Genomic DNA, 23,464 nt, shown 5'->3' on the forward strand with positions numbered 1-23,464 from the left:
CCTCCCTTTTATTTATTTATTTTTGGTTTGGGCTTTCTCTTTGTTTTTTTAAATAATAATGGTCTTAAAATTTTAAAAACAAAAAAATGAACAAAGGGTTTTTTACTATAGCATTTATGCTAAATCTCTAACTAACAGGCCAAAAAAGGACATTCAAGCACAAATATGCTTAAACACATTGTTCTTTAGACAATGGAGCTAATGAAGTTTAATTTCATATTGTTTTAAGTCATAGGTCCCCTATATATTCTTCATTTCAACCACTCAATCAAAAAAATATTTGGTGAGATCCTCCATCTGCAAAATTTCACTATCTTCTCAATATTTACCTTTTTTTTTTTTCCTTAGGAAATCAGGCACAAATAAAATAAACTGTCTTATCAGATTGCAATAATTTCCCCATGAAATGGTATCCCAGAATATATTTGTTCCTTGATGCAGCTTGTTTCATTCATAGGCCAATCTAGAAGCTGAGGGGGAAAAAAAAAAAAAAAAAAAGAAAAAAAAAAAAAAAAAGAAGAAGAAGAAGAAGCGGAAAAAATAAAAAAAAGGAATCCAATTGCTAAAAATGGTAAGAGGGTAAGGAACAAGCTGCTCATGCCATTCCTGATGTTTATCCTAATTTAATCCCAAAACTGATTACAGACTTCAGCTAACATCACTGCTTTTTTTGAAGCAGCCTGAAGAAGCTGGAACCTTTTACAAAGCTGCATGAGAAGTAACTAAAATGGTCTTGCTGATCTTTCCCAGCTCCACTATGGTGCCAGATCTCTGGTTCAGCATTAACCTCTCCCAGCATCTTCAAGGAGAGGCATTGTTGTACCAGTTCCAGACCCAGCAACTCTGTGTTATGTTGGAAAATTCACTGATGTATATTAGGTTACAGCAATGTCTCTCATTCCAAGAAAGCAGTTTTCTTTTACTGTTATCTTTCATGAAAAAAAGAAAACACTGGAAGAATCCATAGAGATTTTAACTAGCTTCAGTTTAGTCAGAATAATTATGTATCTTATAATAAGTACTTCTTTCCTTCCTTCCTTTTCTCTTTTTCTACAGTAATATGTTATATTTTAAGCTAGACAGTAAATTCTGCAGAGCAATGACAGTATCTGACTTATAGAGCCCTATTCTGAGACTTACTAAGTAAACAGTCTAGAAAAAAAGAATTTATAGAAGCAATACATTAAAAGAAAAAGCAGCATAAAACACAAGATTAACAAAGTTTATGACAAGAACTGTAGCAATATTCTCCAACTTCAGCRTACATTATACTTACATTACATATAGAATCATGAAAACAGCTCAGGCACACAGGCCTAATTTGAGAACATTTCAAATTAATGGTGGAACATCTTCATTATTTTCAACATCAGCATAACTCTTCTGAGCCTCTGTAATCTTTCCTGGTTGTAACCTAATAGGTCCCTGTCCAATTTGTTCCTTTTCTTGGATTATCTTTGTCACATCAGGGAATGAATATTTACTGGGATCCACTTCTAACTTCTCAACTTGTCCACTTCTGTAACAAGAGGGAAATAAACGGCAAATTCTTAATTTCAGTGTTAAATATAATAACACTATTTTGCAGGCTGTTGACTTCAACATGAGATTTGTTGCTGAGTACAATTAAAGAAGGACTTAAAGATTTTAATTGTAAATTGACTGTTACTAGAAAGTCAGTGTAAACTCATTTTAAGATTTTGTAGAAAAGAAACCTTAGCCTAACAATACTGAAAGTTGATTTTTTGGCATCTATGATTTGTTTTAATTCAGAACAAGGTGATTGCTGACATCATATTATAAATGGTTGGCATCTGATGTAAGACAGGTTTTGAGCTTAACTGTATTTCCTTTCTTTTTGTTGCTCATTTTTAGCTCAGTACCTCTATAGGACATGTTTATTAAGCTCTACATGACAGATTAAACCTTCAAAATTATTCAGAATTATAACAGAATTTCCTGATTCAAATCATATTATGGATATTCAATTGCACTTAAACATGTGTACAGTTCACTCAATAAGGCAACATATATTGAATCACAATGAGAAATTTTAAATATTCCTATACTTTCTGTCTTGCAGTATGTAAAGCCTCCGTTTTTTATAACAGAGGAGCTAAAACACTTGCATGGAAAAAGCTCATCCATTTTCAAGTAATTTGTAACTGTTTATAGGAAAAATGGAAAAATGGATATGTAATTGTATAATGATATTCTAATTTCTGCAAATTCCAACATGATTTGTACATCCCAGTAGTAATTTTTCTGTTATACTGTGTGCTACATTGGGTCAAAGTTGTAAGCTCAGCGTTGCAAAAGGCACTAAGCACATCATTCTTCAAAGATGTGAGAAAACTACATGCTTGCCCAGGAATCAGAAAGGTTCAATAGGACTAGAATAAAGGAAAGAGCAGCAAAGCCATAGGATGAAAAAAATGTATTTCTTTGATGTAAATATGAAAATAAACTGTATTAAAAGGTTTTAGCTGAATAGAATATTTACTGAGGAGAACATCTGGGAGTGCACTATCTTTAGATGTCAGAACAAAGAGAGAGTTTTGCCAGGGAGCTGCCAAAAGGAGCATTGCTCCATCAAAACCCTACGGGGCCTGAACAGACATCCCAGAGCACATCTGTGTGCATGACTCTGTCCCAGTAGGGGAGAAATGCAGAGGAACAAATGTTGAGGGAAATGCTGAGGGAAATGTGACTGGCAGAAGAGGTGGTAATCAGCCTACACACCTCTGTCAGCCTTATGCCACTAGATTTTTCTTGTGCTAAGGGAATTATTTGCTCATTTTACTGAGCAGGAGACAACTGGAGAAGCCTCCTATTTTAATAATCTGGATATCCTTCTCCCCAAAATGGCACAAACAAACAAAAACTACTCAGAGGAGAATTTTAGTGGTAATGAACACAGATGCGATACAACTTTTCCTACTTCTTTACCCTGAATGTTCTTCAATTCATATGGTTGTTTTACTAGACAGCTTCATGAAATAAAAGTGGATTCATTTTGTAGCAACATTCTAGAAAATGCTCATTCCCAAGAGGCAGTACATGCTTTTGTTTCTTGTGTAATTTGTGACATGTGCTGTGACCTTGAATCACTTTATTAATAGTTATTGAGGAGACTCCAAAAAGAACACACTCTGTCCAGAATCTTATCTCTGCTTCTGCGATGTGTCAACTTATCACTCTGAAGCACCTCAGAAAAAGCTAAAAAAGCATAAATATGAAAATTAATTAGCATTAGCCTTAGTATGTGCTTCAGTCACACGGTAGAAAAGATCTTCCTTGATTTGATGTATTTTAATTAGTAGTGATATATTGCATTTGTTCAACAGCTATGAAATTTTACAAATTACTATTCATGAAAATACAATAAACTTTATGGAGTTTGAATAGCTTATTGCTTACTAGAAGAATATGCTTAAATACACAAGAAACTAATTAAAAGTGAGTGTCATTAGTAACAGGCCATGTCAATAAGCTATGAAAAGATTATACACATCAGTCATTCTCAAAATTTAATCAGTGCATGTTATCTACAAATGTCTATTAGCGACTGACAACAGGCAAGACTGAGAATCAAGTAATGGGATTTGGGTATCCAAAAAAAAATGTTATTGTCATGTACTTATATACAGAGAATCAAATATTCTATATTTGTTTCTAATTCGACTACTTGTGGAAGACTGCATTTTTGGATTATCATTTTTGGATATGCTAATACAGCATGAGACAAATGAGATCTTTCTGAAACGGCCTGCAAAAAATTTAGGACTAGTTTCTTTTCTAGGCTGAGATTTTCTTGGTGAAGAAAAGGAAGGAGATAGGTAAATCATAGCTTTTGACATCAGAGTTGAATGTATACTGTTCAGATGGGTTTTTAGGAGTTGATGCTGCTTTGGATACTGTTTAGAGCTCTAAAATTGTGCGACTGATACAGAGTTCTTAACAAACCCCATAATAATGGAAAACTAGTACAGCAGAGTAGAAATATATACTACCCTTATATAACAACACACTGCCCCACAGAAGTAGGGTCAAGTTGTGTTCCATACATGAAAGCAAGCAGTTCCTTTCCTGTAGAAGGAGTAGCTCTTTGGTATCCAAACTTACCATATAGCCTCATGGTACTATGATGATATAAATTTTTAGCTGATGTTAACACTCAGTTATACTGAGGTCATTGCAGCTTTGACATATAAATCATATCTTTTTTCTTAGAAAGGCTATTTATAGTTTTACATAGTTTAGCAATGACTTTTAAAAGAAAATAAAAAGACTGCACAACAAAGAAATGGCAATAAGTTCCTCAACTTTTCAGTAGAAATTCAGAGTCTTCAGAATCAGTGAATCTTGGGAAGAAATAAGTGTGCAGCGATTGGTGGAACTAACTTCAATTTTTGAGGACTAGACTACAGTCAAGAAGAACTGACAAATCAATAGCAAAAAGTTTTGATAAACAAAATGCTGTTGATGTCCAGGCCATCCTGTTCTAAAAGACAAATACTTCTCATAATCATAATCATCAGACTAAGAACATGTGCAATACCAACCTCCAAGAGCATAAAAGTTACAAAGAAAATTATAATTACTGTGACATTTTCAACCGTACTCATACAGCTTCTGGAGTTCATCTCTACTGAGATGATATTAAATAGGATAATGATCTGAAATGCAAATCTGGGAATTCACTAAGTAATATACATGATAGCTACCATATGAATTTGTCATCTGAAAACTGAAAAGTTTGACTGGAAAAAAAATTCATGACATTTTAGAGATGAGTGGAAGTTTTAGACTTGTAACTTCCAAGTTTTCATTTCTACTGTGAGACTCATGTTTGGCACTACTGAGGTGAATACACTGAACTAGAACTCTAGATTTAACTTTTTTTCAGAAAACAAAACCTGAAGGAATCTTATTAGATCATCTAGACCTCCCCCCTGCTTTGTCAATGTGAAGGTTTCAAGTCTAACCAAAATAAACTTCTAAACTCATCATCTTTTGAGTAACTTATATTCCTGACTGTAAATTTCGGAGGTCAAAGCACCGTTTATTAGAAAGGTGGTACGTAAGAACACCAGATGGGAAGGAACTTCTCTGGTCCTCAGTTTAGTGCCTTATCTTTGCAGGAAATCAGAGCACACACTCACTTTCATAAACTGATCATGATCAGAATTCTGTGGACAGCAGAAACCTTGCATATCACAGGGATTAGAGCAAGAAAATTATATTGTTTCTGAACAGGAAATGAAAAAGGTACAATTTGCAGGTAATAGAAAAGATAACTTCTGCTCTATGTCTGTTGTGCCTACTGTAATGGACCACTGTCCCAAATAACATCACTAGGGCTGTGATAATATCAATATTAAGCAACACCAGCAAAACCAACCTGCAGCTTCTCAGAAGCAATTTTATGATGTTAGAGGCTTTGACATTAATTCCCCTTTATAGCTTCTGTATATACGCTTTGTTGATACGGATTTTTTTTTTTTTTGAGTTACCTATTTTCAAGTTTGCCCCTTGCCTTCTTTTTCACAGTCACTTAAAGATACTAAAGTTAAAACTGACCGTGGCTGTTGGCAAGAAACAACCTTCAACTCCCACAATTCCTGAATTTACCTCGAGTTTCTGGGTTTGTCTATAATACCAACTTATTATCACTATTTCATTATCTCAGAAAAATTAAAGCATTGTTAATTTGTCAGTCACAGTTGAGTCCAGTTTAGATATTAGGAAAGCTTACATTGCAAACATACTTTATTCTAGTAAGGTATCAAGATTTTGATTACAAAGTTATGGAAAGTTGCAAAGAAACTTTAAAGTATATCTGCCCTTGAACTTTTGTCCTTTTCAGGTACAGGCTATTCAAGATTACTTTAAATTGTATTAATCAAAGGTTAACTCAACAGTATTCTAGAGAATGCTACCTTCCAGAACAGCGCTCCTTATTTTAAATCCTCGTGGACTACCAGATCTTTGTGTGTGCAAATGAATTTTCAAATCATTCCTTAGATGCCCCACCTTTCATCTTCCTCATTAATCAAATGATAGAGATGTATTCCCTCTACCTGGATTAGCTCTGGGCTTTTTTCAGAATGCAAATGAAACTATACTTTAAGCTTAATTGAGTATAAAGCCTTTTTAATATGTTGCTTAGTCATACCTGACTCCACTTCCTGATTACGAGGTCAGTTGAACTCCCTTCTCAGACAACATAAAATGCATGGCAAAAGTTCATGTCTGCATAACAGTTAACAAACTATATAACCTGAAAAGATATTTCTGTAATGCTGTTCAACTCTCCAGTTTTGCAATATACTGCCATGTCTTTATAGAGACAACACATTATATGTCAGTAGGGCACATAACGGATTTGGCATTTGTGGTCCTTCCACATATTTATCCATCTCTTGTGCAGGCCAAATTCCAGATACACTAAGCTTTCTTCAAATTAAAATGTCCATGTTTGGTTTAGGAGTAGAAGGGATGGTGAATTGGGGTTTTGAACAATCAGGTAAATCCTCTTAACATTCCTTCAGCTGTGTTTGTCTACGCCTCCACTCAAGTACTGATTTCACCTTATCTCACCTTCCCAGTCTTGAGACATTGTTCATTTTGTTCTACTGCTTGTACCTTTGCAATATCACGTTCTCTCCTTTCCAGCTTGTCATATTTCTATCCCTTTCCATTACTTGTAGAAAATCTAAGACTGGGAGAGAGATCCTCAGCCATTAAGTCCATGGACAGAGATGGGAGCAGTTCTCCACTTTGCAAGGATTCTTTCAAGCAGTCAAATTACGACTCCTCATACACAAAAAAAGATTCCTACCCTTACATCTATGGTTTTCTCCAACAGATTTGTTTTTTACATCCTCTCCACCAAAATGAAGCAAGCTCAGGGTCACTCAGTAAATCAGGGCTTCTCAGAAGGTCTTATCTCCAATGACACTATTAGATCTTCAGTGAGAGACTTGCACAGAGTTTTTGAAATAATCAGCCTTTTTTTTTTTTTTTGGCTTGTCAATAAATGAAAAAGAGCTGAACTAAGAATAAGAAATAATTCTCCAAGGTAAGTAAATTAATTCTTGTACATCATTGTGAAATCATAACCCATAAAAGAAGTTCTATCAATGAGCCTTACGATGAAGTGCTTCTTAGACAAAGGTTAGAATTAAAATCTAATAAAAGGATTAAAAATATCCATTTTTTCCTGGTCTTGGGTTCAATGAAAGCTACAGAAATTTTATATATTTGATGTCTCTCCCAACTAGTCAAATCTGCCTGAAATCGGATAACCTGTTTGAGTTGTGGATGTACTAGCAGATATACAGGTGGATGTTCCAGTAACATAAGATTTTTCCCCCTCTTAAGAATTTAGAAAATTAAGAAAAAAACAAAAAAGCCATAAATTACACTCTGCCACTAAGAAGTTATTCTAATGGAAGGTAAACCACATTTCTAACTTAATGGGTTATGCTGTATTGTCTATAGTTGCTGCTAGCTTAGTTAAACAGTGCAATCTTAGCTAAGAGTAGAAAGACATAACAGTAAGGTTTGCAACGCTTTAACTACTTCTGCTTTACATGTTCAATCATTCATTGCAACAGCCCTGTACAGATCAGAACCTGCTGATTATTTTTAGTTCTGTGTCTCATTAAATGAACTCACAAGACACTTGTGCTGTATTTCTCTACCTCTGCATAAGAAGAATTACAATAAAAAACAAGGAATAAGGAATCTCTTATATTTTGCCCCTTTCTTTACTGGCAAAATTCAAGCGTGTGTAAATTTACATTTAGACAGTTTAAGTTTATTTTTTTTTCTCTTTTCCAACATGATAAAGGAAGAATAGTTTGATGCTCAGGGTATAAGATAAGTATTATCAACTTCATGTAATTGCTACTTTTAAAATTTCTAGTATGACTGAAAAGTCAATTCCTTCCTATATTTGAGTTTTGCCTGTGAAACTGTGACAACCTCAACTTTGATACCTCACAGATGAGTTGTGAGGACACGTACATTAAAGACAATGGCATTAGCAGCTTCTATATTAATAGAGGCTTTGTAAATCAGTATGTCGAATTCCTTGTCTCTTTGAAAATCTGAAATACAATTTTGAAGACAATCACTGAAGAAATCTCTTTTACGTGGCAGAAGTAATGATAGCATCATCATGCAATCTAGCTAACAAGAGTTCAAAGATATTTAAAGCACTGAATAATAGTTTAGTAGATTATGTCTGATGGAGATTTAGCTAAGATATCTGGAGCTGTCAAGTGAAATCACTGTAATGAATGTTCTTCTGTAATCTAAGAGACAACTATTCAACAAATTTTAACATCTGGCTAGTCAGTGACTTTCCAGCTAAATAAGTCAACATTTGTGTTGTATATTCCTCTAACATGTAACAGTAAAATTTGTATTTTTGCTTCAAAAACTTCAGTAAGCAAATTCATAATTACTCAAAACTGTACTGAAGTCAAACACAATAACTTGTCCTTCTGCTATGCAATGGAGTAGCTTTAGTTCATTAGCTAGCAGGAAAGGGGACTTGTCTCCATTGTTACTTCTGTTTAATTATTTACTGTGTAGTCAAAACTGAAGGCTCAGAGAGGGTACTAAGAAAATATATATCCCTCAGCTACCATTTGACAGAGCTTTTACTGTTTGGTAGAATCTGTTCAGAAGAGAGATTTTGTCTAGTATCTGAAGAAGGAAGATCTAGTTTTCCTTTGGAGAAAAACTGAGACATTTCTGTTAATTGATTCCTTTAAACATTTCTAAGCCTTCAGCTGTATTTCTGCTGGAAAGAGCCATTGCTTTTGGAAAGTATGTATCCACTACTTTGGCTTGGACCTTTTAAAATATATTAGAAATCCTCAATAATCAAGAAGGGGCACTGTCATAATCACTGCTGCCTAAGGAAAGGTGCAATGCTTTTGTGTTATTAGCAATATCTTCACAGATTCTATCACCTGCTCATCATGCAGGTCATTCAAGAAAAGAAGACATAATTGATCTTTTTTAAAAGTAAGAAATTAAAAAAAAAAACAGAAATAATGACACAAGCGACCCTTGCAGAGCCACTTGACTAATGGTCCTAAATCATGAGACCAAGAAGAACCTGCATGATCCATAATGCTAATTTTTACTGACTATTTAGCTTTTCCACCAATATGCACCATAATGAAACCAAACAAGGAAAAAAATACAGCCTTTCAAACATTAATGCTTAACAAACTTTACTGTTACTATAGCTTATTCTGGTATGAATGCCATCGCTTACAGCAAGAAAAAAAGGAAAAACTTTAGAATATATGTCATAGTATCTGTACCTGCTCAGATCATGTGCCCATCTGCCCTAGTGTCTGTCTCTAGCAATGGCCCATAACACTTGCTAACAAATAGCGCATCCTTAAGACTTGCTTGCCTCTGGCAGTCAGTGGCTGAAAGATGCCAAAAGCTAGAGCTTACACTTCATTTAATAGGATGGATCTATGTTATATAACCTTGCCAAACTGCTTTTTGATCCTATTTATTAGTGCAATGGCTCAATTAGTATATCTTAGCAGTGACCACTCCATGAGAGAGGTTCGAAATTGTTGCTTTCTAAATAAAGACTTAGGCAACACAGTAAGGAGCTCTGCAGAGGCAATTCACAGTAGGTGATTTGGATTTAGTGTATGCTAGTTTAATAATCTGAGAGTGTTGATGGTGCAAAACCGATTGCAGAAATAAGTGCTTTTTTGGCTCTGCTATTGGAGTAGATAACTTTATAAACAGTACCTGACAGGCTATTAGTCCAAAGCTTTTATACGTAGCTTTACTCTATACAGATCAATATTTTCATACTTTCAACAGTAACTTACTCAATAGGCAGCATACTTCTGGCAAGTGAATAACTAACGTACAAAAGAATAAAACTAACAGGAAAGGAAAAATGGAATTACCTTCTTGCATTTTTTTGCAGTGTATTACTGTCAGAAGTTTTAATTGAAGTTGATGCTTTTTGCTTAGCCAGGATTATTTCTTTAGCCTGAAATAAAAATACACAGCCACAGTTCTTGCAAAGAAGTTGAGATTTAGTCTCATAAGCATTTAAATAATCTCTCAAAAATAGAAAATTTTAACACTTTCTGGTGCTTCCTCACTCAGTATGAAACACATGCATAAGACAATTTTAACCAAATGATCTCAGTGAAATTATATTTAAATATATACAGAGCACATGTGTATATATATACATACATATACACACAAGTATATAAATATATGTTGTCTTTTTTAGTACCATGTAATAATGCACTTCACTGATTCCCTCAGTAGCTAACTTGTTCACACTTGTATTTCATTTCTGGCATCCCTGTGCTCGTTCATTTTATTAAAGAAAATAATCTGTTAGTCTGTGCAGCAATATGAACCTCTTTCATTCCTTACAAAAGACCTGAGTGACCACAACCTCCCTCAGCTCTTTTGCTAAAACAAAATCTAAAGTTTAAAGTCCAAATGAATTCCCTTTCTCACAAAAATATATGTCCAAGACCTTGGCTGGTAAAGGTAAAGATATATTTGCCACTCCTGCGGCAAAAGGGTATCTGTTTCCCTCTTGGCAATATCATGGGAGAAGTATTCATTAAGAAGTATTTGAAAGGAAGGAGGAGGACAGGAACTGTACCTAATAGTCCATTTTATTCACTATTTTCTGGTACAATTGATTTAGAGATATTCTCTTCCAACACACTTGTAAATATAAATTTTCTAGTTCCAAAACATGCAAGAGGTTTCTGTAGTTCATTTCTCAAATGCTTTTTCAAGGAGTTGGTCCCATCAGATTTTGTATATACTTGATTGAAGTAAAGTCTGTTCTATTGGAATTTGGTGATTCTGCACAGAAAGTGCTCCTTGACCAGAAGCAATCTTGGGACTTAGGCAATGATTAGGATTTGCCTACCAGAACATGTATTATCAATTATCCAAAATCATTTGACTCAAAATCTCTTTGGCTCAAAAGATGTCCTCCTGCTGTGACCCAAGAGAAATTTGAAGTGATATTTTCATATTTTTCTTGTCTTTGAAACACATCCCCATATGCAACAATGATATGTGAGCTTCACCAGGACAGTGGTTGACTATTCATCTCTCAAAAACAGAACTTCCATAGCCTCAACTGTGGCCAACCATAAGACTTTGGGCTCAGTAGAAAAATAACTGAATAAAATTTAAGGCCTGTGATATACAAGAAGACAGAATACATGAATAAATAAAGATTTCTGACATTAATTCTATAAAACTATAACTATTTGGATTAACTGGAAAATAGAAAGGACAGTCTTTTTAAGAACGTCATCCAGAGAATTCTAGAAATTGATTTTTTAAACAAAAGTTGGAATATATTTGAGAAAACAGAAAGAATTTGTGAAAACAGTATTTTTAAGCTGAGTCATCTTTTCAGTCTGCGATTTTTTCCTATAGTGGATTTCTTTTTCTACAGGGTGAATACAACTGAGTAAAAGGGTTTCTCTAAAACATTTATTATGAGGGATGAGTAGATTTCTAGGGTTCCACAGCTGTATGTCTCAACATGTCTTTGATGGTAATGAAATATTACCAAAATTTCATACCTAGATAAGTGAAAATTATATAATGAAATTCTGTCAAATAAACCATATGTTGACTTGTATAACTCACAATTTTGAAAACGTTTATAGAATCTAACTTTCATTGATTTTTAAGTTGCTAATGCTTCTGAGAACCTAAGATATTAAAAACTGTTAGAATTCACTTGTGGCTCTATATAATAAAGTAGAAATCAAAATATCTAAATTCTGCTCTTTGATTAACAAAAATAATGAAAGTAAAGTTTTATTTTGATGATTTATATTTTATTTAACCTTGTAAAACATGGCACAGAATGTCTCAGAATCCTAAATAAATGCCATGTTTCCTAAAAATATTGTTTTTAATGCCATTTCACAAAGATTAATTAAAATGCCATTGGTGTAATTGACTGATAACATTTTAAAAAATCACTTATTTATTATGCTGATTTTGGCCAAATTCTATTAAAGAAAGTATCATTTTTTTCCCTGCATCATCTGCAAATATAGCACAGCCAGAGCACAGAGGGTCAAAGTTTGAAAAGCTTCATGTCCCAAACGTTTTTCCCAGAAACTGAAGCATGTGCAATGTAATTGCGATCAGCAATTTAGTCATGCGAAATCTCTACAGAGGTGATTAAGATTATTATAGTGTAAACATTGCACTTGAAAAGTTACACTATTTCATTTCACTAAATGTTGAATCCTTTGTGTGCGTTTTCCAGACTGGATTGCGTCCAGTTCTGGGCTCCCCAGGACAAGAGAGCCATGGAGCTACTGGAGAGGGTCCAGCGTAGGGCTACAAAGATGATCAGAGGGCTGGAGCACCTGCCCTATGAGGAACGGCTGTGAGAGCTGGGCCTCTTCAGCCTGGGGAAGAGAAGACTGAGGGGGGATCTGATCAATGTGTACAAGTACCTGAAGGGAGGGTGTCAAGGGGACGGGGACAAACTCTTTTCAGTTGTCCCATGTGACAGGGCAAGAGRTAATGGGCAGAAACTGAAGCACAGGAAGTTCCTCCTGACCGTGAGGGGGAATTTCTTCCCTGTGAGAGTGAYGGAGCMYTGGCACAGGTTGCCCAGAGAGGTTGTGGAGTCTCCTTCTCTGGAGATCTTCGAGGCCTGCCTGGATGCAACCCTGTCTACCATGCTGTAGGTGACCCTGCTGAGCAGGGAGGTTGGACCAGCTGATCTCCAGAGGTCCCTTCCAACCTTACCGATTCTGTGATTCTGTGACCTTCCAAAAAACACTGGTAGAGACTGCCTTAACAAGACAGCTATTTCTGCAATGATCTGCTGGGCAATAAGTATTATATTTATGAAAAATGTTTCTGGAAAAAAGTGAAAATGAAATGCTTTCTTTTATTTCATGTGGAATTTACTATCTTCAACATCTATAGTATAGCAAAGTCATCACACAGGAAAGAAAAGAGATTTTGTTTCTCATTTTAAAGAATAGGAAACTATAATTAGATTGGAAGATGAATTTTGAAAGGTTTAGCAACCTAATCAGAAACTCACTAAAGGAAGTAAAAAAAAAAACATTCCTATTGAATTTAGTTAGCTTTTGGTCTATTACTGATAAGAAAGAGGTTTTTTCATAGTACTGCAGGAAGCCTAACGTGGGAGTCTATTTTTAAGTTAACAATATTCTTAAAATTTCAGTTACCTAAGGAATGAGATATGCCATTTTTCTAGTTATAAACAACTTTATTTTGAGAATAACTGTTTATCAGGAACAGAAAGATTAAACATAGTGGAATGGAGTCATTAGGCTTGTCTTATCACTGATACATACTGAAAGAACTTGCATGAACTCCGCTTTTCTATCATCTAGCTAAAAGGAATGAATACTGAGTTGAGAATATCAAATTAGCACTCTCACATACTAATGATAATGTTGGTCATAATGTTCTGGAAGAAAAATACCTATTGGCCTTCCAGTTGTTGCGAATCTTTAATCATTAGACTTAGCTTCCTAGAATACCTCTTATTAATGTTAATACATCTGCTATGATAAACAAAGTCTGAAAATGATGCGTATCTCAAAAATATAGGTTGTGCACTCTTTTCAGTCCCGGAGAAAGGGAACAGATTCTATCTCTGTACCTACTAAGTGGATTGCTGCAAGATAAGATATATGCATTTTTTGTCAGCAGATCCAGGAAGTTTGGATCCGTTGACAACAAAGATAGTAGAGCATACATACATCTCTGTGTCCCAGTTACTCAGGTAGTTTTGAAACAAGCCAATGAAAAACTCAGAGCATCAACAGACTTTTCTGCAGAGCTTYTTTCTTCTCAGGTCTCACAAATATCTTTGAATTATGACCTTCAGAGATGAAACAGCTTCCAGGCTCTCACGATAGTTAAAATACGTAGATGTAGGTATCACAGAAGGAATATATTGTTTACATTAATAACATTACAATGTTAATTATAATATAATTAATGTATAATTAATAACATAATAATGTTAATAATGGGGTAAGGGCAATTCTCAATCACAATATTAAGAGAAAATAATCACATTGTTGATTTATATTCCTTTCAAAAGAAAATGCTGTGATTGATGTATACCACGGCAAATCCATATGTAGTACCATGTCCCACTGCTCCTACATATCAGAGAAAATTCTGAGGCTAGAAGAGTAAGACTAGAGCACCAAGAATTTCATTTTTCCTACAACTATCTTTTGGCAGGGCTACCCTATTTCTGAAAGACAAAAGAGACTACCTAGTCCTAGAAGCCTTAAGAGTAGCCCAAACCTCCAAAGGCATAATGGCAGAAGAGCATGATGCTGAAGTTTGATAAAGAAGTATGATTGGGCAAGTTGACTAACTTCTTTCACATCTCCCAGAACCCCACTATATACTATATACTATGTGAGACCTCTCCCTTCCTAAAATTTCCAGCTCCCTATGTTTGCCCCAAGAACTTCAGCCCACCTCTGCTCTTCCCACAGGTCAAAGAATATAGTCCTGCAACGGACAATATCTAATCCCAATTTAAATGCTTTCCCGTTTCTGTCAGCAAACCGCCTATGCTGCCCCAAATTTGTTGATGCTTCTGCAACTCAGATTCACCACTCATCCCTATCCCTTGGCTCCACACTACTACATCTTCCCTGTATTTAATATCTAACACCCATAAAACTTCCACTAGCTGCCAGCTATCCACTCATTACCTCTCTTACTGGCTACTACAGTAAGGTAAGTTGACCTCCCCCCCGCCTTGAACAGTCCTCCTTATTGGTCTCCCCTTCTCTATTCTCTAAATTTTGGGAAGACATGTGGGAATGAATAGGATATGATTCTGCCTTTGACTCTCCATCACCTTCTCATTATGTCATCCCATGAAAGTAAAATATCATTTACATATGCAGAGTACTTCTTACATTTTCTAAAATCCTAGGAACACATGCATAGGAGAAGAAATAAAGGCAGCATAGGCATATAAAGTTACATGTTTGGCAAACCTTGTCTCAGTTTGCTCTCACTTATGCTGCAAGAACTGAGCAGGGAAAAGAGGTGATACAAAAATCACTTTAAGCCTGTYTGCTCTTACTTGCCAGCAGAACTCTCAATTGACTTAAATCCTGATCAGCATGACTCCATATATGCAAACATCTGATGCATATACCTCAGGACACAGGTGACATGAAAGGGCAGAGAGTTAGAAATATTAGGGGAATATGAGTTCTATCCAGACTTTTTAAAGGATTGCAGTCTGCTCTGCAGCACACTTCTGTTGAAGCACCAGGTTGCTGCAGCTCTCTCACTCTGACTGGGTATGCCAGTCAGTGAATCACTCCCAGGCAGGGAGGGCATGAAGGGGAAATGAATCAAGCAAGTCTTGTTCTGACCACCTCAGACTTGAGAGTAGCGTATCATCCCTGTACTCAAACCAAAATGTACTCTTCATACATATGTATGTCATACATATATTTTGAAAAATAGATTTGTTTTTATTTATTTCACACAAGTGGGAAAAGAAAGTAAAGTTGCTTATTTTCAGTTATTTTAAAAATCCATCTTCTTACATGGCCCCACAATACTGCATGTTTTGCAGGAAATATTTACATATATAAAAAGCTGGTTTTGTTGAAAATAAACAAAATATTAACAGTTATATTAATTCTGACTTTCATAATGTTACTTTAAGGGAATCCTTAATTTTAGGTTTTGGTTCAGTGATTTAGCTGTCTGTATAGAAAGTTCTTTCTTTGGGAAATAAATTCTGATGAGAAGGTTTAGCCCAAATCCCTTTAGCTAGCCAGATGCTACCCCCAACACATTAAGTACCTTTGCACGATGCTTCTTCAAATTATTTTACAAACCTTAGGCATGCTGACAACTAAATGCCCAGTTGTTTGTGATCTTCTAGCAGAGCTACTATCTGGCTTCACTTCCTCAGGGAGCACAAGCTGAAATGGCTATGAGAAAATGAGAGATTGAAGTGTAACATATTGAAAATCTCCTTCTGACCTGGACAGAACATATGCAGAAACATCACTGTCGTACAGTTTGATATTTAGCACAGTATAGGTCTAAATCCTCCCACTTTAAATATATTATTGCTAATCCTAATAAACAATTAGCATGTTAAACAGCTTTTACTTACAAGTACAGTACATGTATATGCTTGAATTGCTTTCATTCCTGAAGTTACATTTCTAAAGAAGGTTATAAAATAATTCTTGACTTATATTAGCAATTAATTGAGAATGACTACCCAGTCTATTTTAGATGTAAAGTAATTTTGAAGGGTTTTTTTATGCAGTTAGTTTAGATTTTGAGTTACTATAAAAGTACTTTGATTTTTTTAAATGAACATAAAATTAAAACTTTTGAGAAGAGAAATAAAACAGAATGATACCTTAAAGGTCCTTTCAAAAGAATATACATCCATTTCTTTCTGTCAGCTATAAATTTCAGATTATAAAATTGCTAAACTCTAGCCTAGGGTAACTAGTAAGCTCTCATCATAAGTGAATTATGTACACTGTTAGGGGAAAAAAAAGAAGAGAAAAGGTGAGAAAGAGAGAACCAAATTTTATTTCAGCTTTTGCACCCTTTCTGGTTATCACTTCCACAGTATCTGTGTGGTCCAAAATAATGCAACTATGAAAGTGCTTTTTTCTGTACCAGTGCACATAACTAGTAACCGCTGAAAGTCAGATACAAAGTCTGCTGAAGTCAGTTAAAAAAATGCCATCAAACTTCAATGAACAAAAATAAGTTCTTGTGAATCTAAAGTTGCCTCTACCGATTCTGTGGAACACAGTCTGTAAGAAGTCAGAAGTAAACAATAAAAATAAATAACAATAGTACTATAAGCATAACTCATAGCAAGAAAACACTAACCTTTCCCTTCACCAGTACTCGTATGTAAGTTGGCTGGACATCAACATCAAGCAGAGAAGTGTCCAAATGTCTTCAGAATAAAACATAAATAAATAAATATAATCTACAATACAGTCCAACAAATAAGCAGTTTGGACTATATGTTTCATTATGCTTTTGATGATTGTAAATTACAAACTGCTACTTCAGTTATTAAGTTATATGAAATATTATTAGGATTTAAAGTTTTTGAGAGAAGGACATACTCCTCCTATGTGTTTGCAGATTGTCAAACAAAATAATATCTAAATTCTGTCAAATCTACCACACTGGTACTTCAGTACAGCTAGTATATAACTCCAAGAATTCAAAACCCTCATCGAAAGTGAGTTGTGTATTTCTGTTAGCTTAACACTTTACTTCACAGGAAAGCTCATCAATTTTCAATTTAAAATTGCAAAAGTACCCTACTATTCCCTTTTTTGCACTGAATTTACAGCAAAACCCTGAAGAGAAATACTTTTTATTTCCTACAAAATCAGTATATTTACATTTCAATACTGTCAAATAAAGTTAGTGACCCGTAATTCTACTCTAACATCTGTTCTTCATCATGCAATACATACATTCTTGTTCCTGGGATCTCCTAGTGAAAGCATAATATATGTATTCTCTATTTCCTTTCCATTAAAATATTACTTCTCAGGTGAATTTTTCTGACTTTTTAGTTTGTATTTCTTACAAAAGAGCACAGAATATTATACCATATCCAATATTTTATTGCACTGAATAGATTTTCTGAGGCTCCAAACCTGACTCATAATTCATAAACAATAGAGAAGGTCTATTTTGAGGCAAATTAATGAGCTCTGATGGAGCAAGCCCTGGCATGAGGAACATTTCTGTGCTAGAAAACCAGTTGAAGCTTTATTATTACAAGTTCCTATTAGGGGTAAATAAGCTAGTTGGTTTCTAACCAGTCCTTGGGCATGCTACCGCTTACCACAAAGCCACAGTACTGCTTAGGAGTACTATACCTTCAAATAATTAGCTGGATCTCTTGTCACATTTTGGCTTGGTTCATCAGATTTTTTTCCGGACAAGGCCTTGGCATGGTTTGGGAAATAGATGAGCCATGGACTCTTCCCAGTAGGCACTATTGCCAAGGCCATCTTGCCTTGAGGATGAGAAGAATTTAACCAGAACATCATGAACTGTACGGTAGCACTACTTTTAGGGGCAGAGAATTGGCATAATACCCCATTCCCTAAAATCCTAATCTGCCAGCGAAGAATGGAAGGGATTTTACATAAATGGATGCGATCTTGTCTAACATGCTCTAGGTTACCCTGCTTGATCAGGGGATTGGACTGGATGATCTCCAGAGGTCTCTTTCAACCTCAACCATTCAGAGACTCTGTGATTCTGTGAAGTGAAAATGGACGAGTGCAGAGGTAATCTGCATATGGATTGCAGAAAATACCAACTCAGGAAAGAACTGTTAAACACTATGCTCACTCGGGGAAACAGAACAGTCTGAAGGGTCCTTGGTCTATACAGTCCCATTTCTTTGGCAAAGATTTCCAGATTGGTTCTGTTACATCCTGTATTATTTGTTTTCCTCTTGCAAAGTCCCAATGCATAAAGAGGCTTATATTTGAAATATTATCTACCAAAAGTTAAGATCAGCAAAAATGAAGAGGAAAAAATAAATAATAATTCTGACCTGTAAACTGCAAGATCTAAGATGAATTGGTTGTTTTCTTCATCATCTTCCAAAGAGAAATGAAGCCTAGTAAGACAAGAAACACCTCCAGGATAAATAAAAGTAAAGTGTATAAACAGACATTACTGCATACTTCAAATTAAACTGTTAGTAATTTTGGATTAATATAAATACCATTTAGACAATATGCCGTATTATCATTTTAGAAACAGCTGCAATTCTACTGCACAAACAGAAAAACTACTGGCATTTGAACCAGGGTCAGTCTGACATTAGTTTTCTATTCTCCCCACTCAATCCCCAAGAAACAGAAATAAAAATACTGCTGAAGGTGAGTTAAATTAAAATCAGACTGTCAATGCAGAAAGAGAGACACCTGCTGCTGAAATCTGTCAGTTGTATTAATGCTGTCAGAAAAAGCATGAAGATCCTAGAACTCAGTAATTCTAACCTTATAATTTGTAAAAAAATCTGCGTATTTGTTCATGGCAACTAAACTGTTCATAGCATAATAAATGTATGCCTATATATTTCCAAAGTAAAGAGTGGTTTGCGCAACATACTTGTTTCTATAAACTTTAAAACATTTTTTTAAAATGAGACTGTAGATCATGTTAGATACGTGTTTAGGATCTGCTGGCTGAGTTCTTAAAATTGTGAAAGAATCTTACCAACTATAAATTGAAAATCACATCTATTACTATCTGTAAGGAGATAAAGTCTATAAAGACTTACAAAGTCTGCTCAAGCACTCAAACACCCAAAAGCAGAGAAAATCTCAGACTAAAAACCACTTAGAGATTAGATCCTTAGGGTTACTTTAGGATTAGGTTCAATTTAGTTTAATTTATCTGGTATATTAAAGAATATTAAAATACTTAGATTTGGGTTCAAAAAACAGAAAAAAGTTGAGATGTTAAGTTTGGCTAAAGTTTCTCATCAATATAAATATTTGCTATATATACTTTTTATTCTTTGCTCTACTGTATTCTGATATACTGAGCCTGCAGGAAGGCTTATGGAGCTTTCATTTTATGAATATTTCTTAATGGAAAATTGCAAAGAAGAATAGAAAACAGCTTTGTTTCACATTCATGCTTTCTCTTACAACAATACAGATTTTGAAGAGAATTCACTAAAACATGAAGGGTAAAAATGAGAAGAGAATTGTAACATTTTCTTGAGGGAAGCTTAGCTAGAAACAAGGAAGAGAAGTAGCCTTCTTTTCTGAATACCAGGCAGTTATCCCTCTTGCTAATTTACAAAAAGAACATTAGGTGGTTTGGACATTGCTTTACTAGACTTTGGCTATAAAGCAAAAATTTTGGAGAGTGTCATCCACCGAGTAGCAACTCTTAATTCATGTCTCTAATATACTGCCTGACTGCACTGAATTAAAGAGCTGTGATATTCTTGTTGCAGCCATATCAGTATAAATTGGCTCATCTGGCTTTACTTAGACAATCCACACAGTAAATTCTAATCCAGAAGACCCAAGTGAAATGAACAGTAGTGATATGAACAATGAACTCTGTGGGATCATATTTCTTCCAAAGAAACAAGTACAGCTTTATTCTAAATGTCTTTGCTTTTTAGAATCACAATTAAATCCTATCAACACAATTCAATCTATTCTATGCTTGTCTTTGAACTAGAAAATTATCCTTTTTTGTCTTTCTGTCAACACATTTTTGCAAAAAATGTACTTAAATATAATGGTAAACATATTTTGGTATAGTTGGAATAAACACAAGCTCTCCAGTCACTATCTTTAATTTTACCTACACCAACAAAAATATGCATTAATTTTATAATGCTAGTCTTTGAAGCCCTTAAATTTATATGGATTTATAAAATTCCAAGATTTCAAAAGTGTTCCTCATACTAATTTAAAACATGTTTTTAGCTTCAGTTTTTGCAGCTAAGTCAATCTTAAGATGGAAAAACCTATTCAGAGGACAGGAAACAGGATATATCTCCTTTCATAGCCCACTGTTGGATCACAGCCTCCTGTAGGAGGCTGTTTGGGAAGCCACTAGAAGGAAGCAAGGTCTGCACTCGGTCTCCTGTTTTCCGTTAGAAAAAGAAAGCATGGTTCCAATGAAACCAATGATAACATATGGCTGATGTCTCTGGAAACTCTTTCTAAAACACCTGAATGTCCTAGTGCCTTTGTCAACAATAAAACTTGAGAGATTTTCCCATAGCACTAGATACCCTTGTTACAGACCCCATTCACAGTGTCAAAGAAAGGATCTCACACAAAACAAGGGAATTACATACCATGCTGAATTCTGCCAGGTCTCTAATTATCATCAGAGGACAGAATGGTTTTGTCCAGAAATAGTACTTGGACATATTTTTCCACATTTAAAGTGGCTACTCATACACATTTATCTTTAACAGTCAGACTTCAGTTAAACTTTTTCTGCTATTAGCAAGATGCTCAAAGAAAGAGAACCTTACCATAGAAGGGAAAAGAGTAAAATACATTATGTCTTTGACAAAACACAAGTTCTTCAACTATCAGAGGTGAAGATAGTAAATTAAATACCCTTCAACAGTTTAATTACTGAAAACTAATTCTTTCTCTAGCCTGTGAATGTAATTTCAGTTCAATCACTTCTCAGTAGGAATATAATACTGCACATTAGAATCTGTCGGTCCTCCTAATTTTGTATTGTCTTATATCTTGAAATATTTGACCAAAACAAATACAAAGACAATAGTATTGGTTTACTTTTTCATAGCATTGTTTTCCTTACATACTTAGGCTCATTTACATTCAGAGCTTTTCCTTCTGTGGTGACTAAAGTCCGAAGTGGCTTCTCTTTCTTTTTTGACTCCCTTAAAAAAGCAGAAAGAAAAAAATATTTTGGTACATTCTCATCTTCTATGTTGAACAGCAAAAAAGAAAGAAGAGGGTGACAATAGACTAAGTATTACCTGATATTTGATTTTAAAGATACAAGTTATTTCAAAAACAGAAAGGTAACATGAAATGTCTAATTGTACATTAAAAGCATCATCTAAAGATGAGCAAATACTTTATAAAGAGAAGAAGAAAGGGAGGAAGGGAAGAAGGAGGGAAGGAAGGAAGGAAGGAAGTGAGAGAAGGAGAGAGGGGCACACTACTTTGTTTATGGAAATGACTTAAGCTTGGTAGCAATAAAATAACTTTTTTGGTAATGAATGTATTGATTCTCAGTGATCACCAAAACTAGTGGCAACCTTAAAAAAATGTAAAGCATTACCGGGGCCAAGCACCTTCAGCTTCACTGTACCAATAGATAATATGAAGAGTCTTATTACTCAGGATAGGTATCTTTGATAAAATATGTGAAAAAAATTGTAAGATACATAGAAATAGTGTCTGAAATGTCACTTCCATAGGGGGAAAAAAAATGTAGACTGGCCTTTAGGGCTTTTATATAATACAATCTGCACTCCTGATAAATGCTTTTAACAAGATTAAGCATTAAACTGCAAGAAACTTCTTAGTTAGCTGACAGAACAGGGACATTTCTAAAGTCCATAAAATGTAGTTGAAGAAAAGTTATATTTAAAAAAATTTATTTGAAGGAAAACAAAATAACAGGTATCATACATATATTTTAGAAAATGGAATAAAATAAAAGGAACAGTCTATTTCTATTTTATAAGCACATTTTCAAAAGTAACAGGGAATCAAGCTGCTAGTTCTCAGTGATATTCATTGCAAAATAGGTGTTTACCTCTTCCCTTTTCCTTTCAAAATTCCACTTCTTCAAGTCAAAGAATATATCAAAAATATATACCTGATACTATCTTTAGCTCTCCTTTTTTCTTCAATGTATCTGTGAGTTTCTAATCTAGATTCTGGCGTATACGGTGTAGGCTCCTCCCAAAATCTTCTGTCTTCTTCATCTGCAACTTCTTCCCATGTTTGCTGCTCTATTTCCGACCGATGGTTTTCATTGTCACGTAGGTAGTCTGGGCTATACAAGATCACATGGAATATTATTCTAATAAAATGATGGAATAATAGCTGCTAATGAATTCTTGGAAGAATATTTGTTTTTACCTCAATGTATATAGCTGTGTAATTTCTCTTGAGCTGTAACAGTATCTGAGAGATTTACAATAGAAGACTCTGGTCTTCTTTCATTGATCAAAAAAAAAAAAATCCTACAAGGAACTTTACTGCTAATGGAAATATTTAGATGGAATGTATTTCATTAACTCAACTAAGAAATGACACTACAGTGATGCTTTGAAAGCCTAAAGATATTTCATCAGAAGAATTTCAGGGGCAGAATTTTCAGATGCCTTCACAATTACAAGGTGAAAGAAAACCTGCAGTCCCTGTGATGATTAAGTATTCCCAACTGTAGGCAGCAGCAGAACAGAAGTTTATAGGATAGCAACTTTTTACTTAGGCATTTCCTCAAGTGTTGTTTTCAGAACCTGAACCTCTTTTCCTTTAGCCATAAGCCCCAGCAATCTTCAGAAATTCTGTATCTATACAGGGTTAAATCTAAATTCATGATACGTTTGTAATTTATGATAGTAAATTCCATAACCATCTCTATGAAACTTAGACTCTATTGGACTAAAAATAAGATGAATGGCAACTGCAGTGAAAGATGACCCCAGATATAAATTCTTGTACTGTCTAGTTAATTTTAATAATACTAGGTAAAAGAAATGTAGGAATCAAAATCCCATAGCCTCAAAGGATCTGTAATATCCTGTTTCACTCTTAAGACCTAATAATGCTAAAGCAATAGAAATTACAGGTGA

At 34.7% G+C, this 23,464-nt stretch overlaps 1 protein-coding gene across 1 annotated transcript in view; it reads right to left on the reverse strand.

Moving 5' to 3' along the window:
* Positions 1-1,332: 1,332 nt before the first annotated feature.
* DNAAF11 (dynein axonemal assembly factor 11) overlaps positions 1,333-23,464 on the reverse strand; it is a 35,186-nt gene continuing 13,054 nt past the window's right edge. The window contains exons 6-12 of the mRNA XM_085318893.1: positions 22,480-22,659; positions 21,452-21,529; positions 18,683-18,748; positions 16,978-17,047; positions 15,951-16,046; positions 9,966-10,051; positions 1,333-1,519 (exon numbers count right to left, since the gene is read on the reverse strand). Of these exons, the coding sequence (XP_085175019.1) occupies positions 1,333-1,519; positions 9,966-10,051; positions 15,951-16,046; positions 16,978-17,047; positions 18,683-18,748; positions 21,452-21,529; positions 22,480-22,659 (763 nt within the window). The remainder of the gene's footprint in view (positions 1,520-9,965; positions 10,052-15,950; positions 16,047-16,977; positions 17,048-18,682; positions 18,749-21,451; positions 21,530-22,479; positions 22,660-23,464) is intronic.

Source organism: Rhea americana, unplaced genomic scaffold, assembly GCF_003343005.1.
Source record: "Rhea americana isolate MKP2758 unplaced genomic scaffold, rheAme1 scaffold_0, whole genome shotgun sequence".
In the NCBI taxonomy this organism is placed as follows: domain Eukaryota; kingdom Metazoa; phylum Chordata; class Aves; order Rheiformes; family Rheidae; genus Rhea; species Rhea americana.